The following is a 6,077-nucleotide window of genomic DNA, read 5'->3' on the forward strand; positions in this document are numbered from 1 at the left end:
ACCTTAAATTTATTTCATGAAGAGAATACAGAACACTCAATATTATTTCTTCAGAAGTCTGTCTTTACGGTGAATTCAGAAGTCTATAAGACAGCTAAAAACACTGACCACAGCTCCTTTCAATAACACGGAGAAAAACCGAATACTCAATACCATCAACTAAATATTGTCTTGACTGTAAAACAAATGCAATAAAAGAAAATGTGGAGTTTTCCCTCCAGAAGTTTGTATATATTTAGTGCTTCAGGTCAGAAAGAAGTACAGTTCAAAGTTCAACTCCGAAACAATTATAGCAGCCTGAGCTGTTGCTGTCATGTTAGTCCTTTTCTTCCCATTGCAACAGTCTCTTATCATCCCAGTACATCAGCACATTTATTTACTAGCTCCTTCTCTTGCTAGTCTATCAGCTTCTTCATTTCCTCGGAAGCCAGCATGACCGGGAATGTGCATCTATCAGGACAAAAGTAGAGGAGTGTTAGATACATGAGAAACCAAGAGAAAAGTACATACATGAAATCTGATCACACAATGCCCTATCACTCATAATGCAGCAGCACCTCCTCAGAGGCCCTCTCCTCATATTTAGCCCTGACGTGCTCTTCTCAGGGATTTTCATAGTCTCCCTTCCTCTAGGAAACTTGCCAAATTGTGAAAATTATCTTTATGGGAAGTAATGAATTGGATAAGGATCACCTAACCTAGCCTTTCAGAAATGCAGACGACAACTCCAACTCAAAATTCCCACTTTCAGAGAACAGAGAAAAACCTACCAGCACTCAGTGTTTAAACTGAATTAATCTTTCCCCCAAAAAACAAAGACCTCTTATTCCACTAACAGCCTTGGCAGTTACAGCACTCACTCAGGATGCACAAATAGGGTATTAAAAGAATCTATCAAATTTCAGATGTCCTAGTTGTCTATCCCTCAATAAGGAACTGAAAAAACTATCAACCCTAAGCCCATCCTTGTCAGAAGGAAGGGTGGAGGAGGAAGATGAGGAAGAAAATCAAGCTTGCTATTTGACAAGATCTGAGAGAGCACAAGCATGAAGTGTGTGCGATATGTACAGAAGTTGGTTTACTTCTTTACTGGAAAACAAAACAATTGAAAACTTTAAAAGAAGTATTTTTAAGATCTTTCTGCACCAATTTCTCTTAGAAGAAACACAGTTAAGGTACAGAAAATTAGTTTATTTGAGGTTAGACACTCTCCTTTTTCCCATTTTAAGGACACTCGTGACTGAGTTACTTCAACGAACCAGCACCCTAAAGAGTTCTCAAAAGCAAATCTAGAAATTCAGCTACAACACAAAAGGACCCAGTTATGTTTTAAGGTTAGACTTCCAGGAACAGGAATTTCATCTACTAACAGCATTAACAAACTAAAAATGTAGGCATTTTCTAAGCAGTAGTAAGAAGAAACAGAAAACAAATATTAACATTCATTTTAGTGAATGAAATACTGGTTCCAAGAGTCTAGTTTATACTGCTAATTTGCTTTAAATACTATAAGCATCTTCTTAGTTATGGTCATACTTGCAGATTTTTACAAGAAGCTTGTTTAAAATGTCATTAAGAAATGATGAACTTACCCACTGAATTTCTATGTCTTTTGATAAACTATCAAGTCTCTCAAAATCTTCTTTATTTATTACACTTCCACCTGAACTCGTTCTCCAGCCATTTGTCTTCCAATTGTCAACCCAGCTTGTAATACCTATGTAAAGAGAGCATCACCAGAAAAATGCTATTAAAGAAGCCAGAAAGGATCAAGATAGAGCCAACAGCTAACTCTGTACAATGTCTCTGGCAAAGACAATGGAGACAGAAGACATTCTTGTTTGGTTCTCTACTGCTCTCTTTCATGACTGTATTTTTCCATTATTATTTCAATTATCCAACCATGTTTTCCCAAACAGATACTTAACTTAAAGACCACAATCTTATATAGGCATTACACACAAAACTATGTCATGAACTTCAGTAAACTGAAGTTAAGGAATTGCTTGACATTACAGTAAGCAAGAACAAGTCTTCTGCTTTATTTGTTTTGAGAAACTGGAGACACATACATAGGGGGAAACCAGATGGCCACCTGTCCTATGGCTTCTGTACACTGAACAGAATCCTTCAGAGAAGGACCATGTAAGCAGATTTCTACAGAACTTGATTTAACATTCTGTCCATCCCTTGCTGGCCAGAAAACTTACTGTATTACTCCTTAAGTAATGTTCTATATTTTTTTATATCTTTGCTGGTGTGGATAATGTAAGACATCCTTACTGCTTTCATGACAAGCAGACCTGAACCAAATAGGAAATCACCAATCTTGCACACAAACCCTCCTGAAAACCAAATCACATCCATGCCTACTTAACCACAAGCCTCAATCTCTGGAGAACTAGACACATTCACAAAATAACTGCGGTTAAACAAGAACAGACCCTACACCTCAGTGACCCAAAATGCAAAAGCAAACTGCAAGGAAAAACAACGAGATTAAGACAGACACAAGGAGTAAAAGTGCAACATTTAATTTTCAGTCAAAAGCTGCAGGAAGTTTTTGTTTAATGTTATTTCAAAAAAAACACAAAAATCAAATGTCCCAAGTGACCTGGAAAGCACAAACATGTAGTCTCTTTGTAAAATGGTGAAATACAAAGGAAAAAACACTTATGCAGTTCCAGATTATCAGAGAAGTAAAACCTAAATATCTCAAAGAAAGAGGAGTAAGTTTTATTCAGAAGTTAAGTCTTATTAGCTGCTTTGTATGGTATTTACAGGGAAAAAAAATAAATTTTCCAAATCTCTGGATGAAGGTCAAACTTTTAATTACATACTCTGAGCACATAGCACCTCTGGCTAGTCTTCCAGAGTAGCCTAAAAGCTTGGAAGTGTAGTCTACATGTAAAAAGCAAGAAAACTTGAATGTATTTCACACATGTGAGTTATGGCAGCTTCGCCAATTCAAGCAAAACAACAAAAAATCTACAGGGTTACTACACCAACTTCCAAGTAATTTCCTGAGTACAGCCTTAATAGCACATACACGAATGTCAATTTTCCTAGACTTTGTGTGACACTGAAAACCTCAAGAGAAAAATCCTGTCGTTACTTCCGTCAGCCTTTACTGCAACAGGCACTTTGTCTCTACTTGTATTTCATGCAGTTAGCAGGTGATCCCTAAGTATTCTGAAGATCTTCCCCAAGCAGTCATGAGTAGTAAGTTATGGATTCTCTTCCTTACATCCCCCTCTCCGGGACTCAGTATGTTCTGTGGGCCTTATGTAATGAAATAGTATGCAGTGTGTCTTCAAGCATCAGGAAAACTCAAATCATTAACTTACCATTAATAGTGAACTTGCTGTCAGTGTAGATTATTAGTTTCTTGATGTTCTGACTCTTGGCTTGCTCTATAGCTTTGCAGGCTGCCTTAAGAACATTTAATACAATCATAGTTCACAACAGGATTTTGACCACATGCAATTAAAATACCAACAAAGTACCGGACGCTAACACACAACTATGAAGACTATTGCTGTAATATCTCCACCAATGGCTACCAACATCCTTTAGAATAAAGATTCACAAAGTTTTGCATGCAGACAACACCCTTTTGGATTCAGGCGAAGAGGTAGCCACCTAAATTTCACTAGAAAAATAAACCCAAAATATTCTGATGTTCAACTCTGTGCCAGAAGAGTAACTCTCTGCTCCATTTCCTAACTACCAAAACCTCTATCAACCGCACTCCAAGTTCTAGGCATTTTCTCATTATCTTTGAGGAGGGAGGATTCATATCCATTCCACCAGTCTGGAACAGTTAACACGTTGGGGCTTTTTTTGGTGCTCTGAAATATAACTGGGAGAAGTGGCTGTGTGTAGATGTAAAGCTGAAAAGCTCTGTGACAAGTTTAACCGCTGGCACACAAACATCACCTCTTCTTGTCCCTCACTAAAATTAGCTTCTTGTAGTTTTTAAGCAGAATTCCCCATTTCAGTTCATCTCCAAACACGCAGTCAGGGATAGCAGCAGTACCATAATTAACAGGAGGTGAGAAGGGAAGACCAAATCTGCTGTTGCCAACCAAAGTTAGTCAGGAGCCTAGAACTGTTTGTTATATTTACCTAAGGATTATGATATTCTGATCCTATAACCCTAAGAAGCTGATTCTCCTCTTAACACTACCAGCAGCCCTCACTCCAAGGTCTGAAACATACACATTAAAAATGCAAGGGATCTATACAGATTTGAGAGCCAGGCTTTCCTAATGTAAGGCTGCTTTAAGTAGCTGTACTCGATGATATTTGGGAATTCTCAAGGTGAATTACCTTATTCCAAACCCAAAAACTTGAAAAGAACTATTTGTTTCAAGTCATAACTCCAGATATTTTGTATACTTCCCTTACAGCTCTATAACTGGTTTCTGAAAGCCAGAGTTGAAATAGGCATGAGTGTGCTGCTGCAGTCCAGCATGAAGAAGCATTTCAGGACATTTACTACTTACATGTATTTCTGCTCTTTGATTAGTTTGACGTCCAGGAAGCCTTTCACTGGTATTTCTGTGTCCAAAGAACAAACAGTAGATTAGTTACCCCAAATATTCAGAATGGCGTATGATGACTACACATTAAAAAAATAAATACAAGAATTATTTTTGTATTTATAAAGGAGAATGAACAGATATTCTAGCTCTAGCTTCCACCTGCATAGCACAAGCTGTATATCAATATGCAATTACATTTGACATCTTCTACGCAGACCTACTTGTATTTTAAAAAACTTCCTGAATTACTTATAGCTTCAGCCCTCAAAAATATTTCCAGTTGATTTTTCCCAGAGTTGATTTCTCTTTTCCTCTCAGTAACTCACTAGTCTCATAACACTGTCATGAGTTTCAACAGCAAAGTTTCATATTTACAAGAAGCCATCCAGCTACTTACAAAGGGTGGCCTGGTCCCCAGTAGACACCTATTCCAGCTCGTGCCCTATTACGTCCATTACCTGAGCAACAACCATCTGTATAAACAACTGCAAAGTCACCTAGAAAACAATTACCAAAATCTGAAGTTCAAGCACTGCTTCATGGATACAGACTCTTTAAGCTGAAAGAAATGTCTGTCAGCAAATCAGTCCCCAAAACTTCTCTCCCCAGAGAGTCCTTCCAAAAGTTAATTACAGAAGCACCAGAAGTCCCATTGCAGCTTCACTCCCTCACTGCTGTGAAACCAGTCAGCCCCAAGAAGGACTTCTGCCCCAAGTCCCAGACTTTTCACTACAGCTTGTCTTCTTCAGTTGACTTCAAAACTTCCCATTATATCCATACATTTAAATATAGCCTGTAACCTACATACACATATGATTAAGCTGTATGTTGATACCAGTTAAAGCCAATTAAAATTACACTGAAAGACAACACGAACAAATAGATCATGGCTCACATTTCTATTTTAAAAAGAAACAATGGGCCTGATGCTGCCACATACAAAACTTCCTAAAAGCTTTCTAACATTTACACTTGTTGCTTATGAACTAGTACAAAGAAATAAAAAGAATTAAAGGAATAATCAAAGACCTCACCCATATATGAAAATTTATCTTCACTGACTGTTGGCATTGAGTACATTGAATATTGTTCATCATGTCTGACACGCTTTGCAATCTGTTCTTCACTTGTAGACTGCTCATATGGCCTTTTGCAAGTATTGCAACACAAGGTGTTTAATTCTGGATCCTCTCTCTGGATACTATTTTCCTGTGGTAAAGCTGAAGCACCAAGTGCCCCTACCAAAAAAAAAAAGAAATTTCAACACATACAAGACGAAATTTTGTTTGAAATAACTGCTTCTAAAGACAACTTATTATAGTCTCTTGGCGATGTCTGTCTGTTAACTGACCCCATCCCAAGCCATTACACAAAAAAAGGTTAAAATATTGCAGAGCACAGTCATTCTTCATCCTAGATCAGACTGAAGAGGAGACAGACATGCAACAGCCCTTAAGACAGACACAGCATAAGCAACGTTCCATAAGCACCTACAAATACTTGCACTGCATTAGCACATCCATCACCGTG

The 6,077-nt window shown here is 37.8% G+C and overlaps 1 protein-coding gene across 1 annotated transcript; it reads right to left on the minus strand.

The window, feature by feature from the left end:
- Window positions 1–204: 204 nt before the first annotated feature.
- Window positions 205–5,785, minus strand: RNASEH1 (ribonuclease H1; the record flags this gene model as incomplete). Its single annotated transcript, XM_009072463.1, has 6 exons — window positions 205–450; window positions 1,593–1,717; window positions 3,348–3,432; window positions 4,509–4,563; window positions 4,945–5,044; window positions 5,582–5,785. Coding segments are annotated over 6 exons (647 nt in total), but the record flags the coding sequence as incomplete, so codon positions are not given.
- Window positions 5,786–6,077: the final 292 nt, after the last annotated feature.

Source organism: Acanthisitta chloris, unplaced genomic scaffold, assembly GCF_000695815.1.
Source record: "Acanthisitta chloris isolate BGI_N310 unplaced genomic scaffold, ASM69581v1 scaffold45503, whole genome shotgun sequence".
NCBI classification, from domain to species: Eukaryota; Metazoa; Chordata; class Aves; order Passeriformes; family Acanthisittidae; genus Acanthisitta; species Acanthisitta chloris.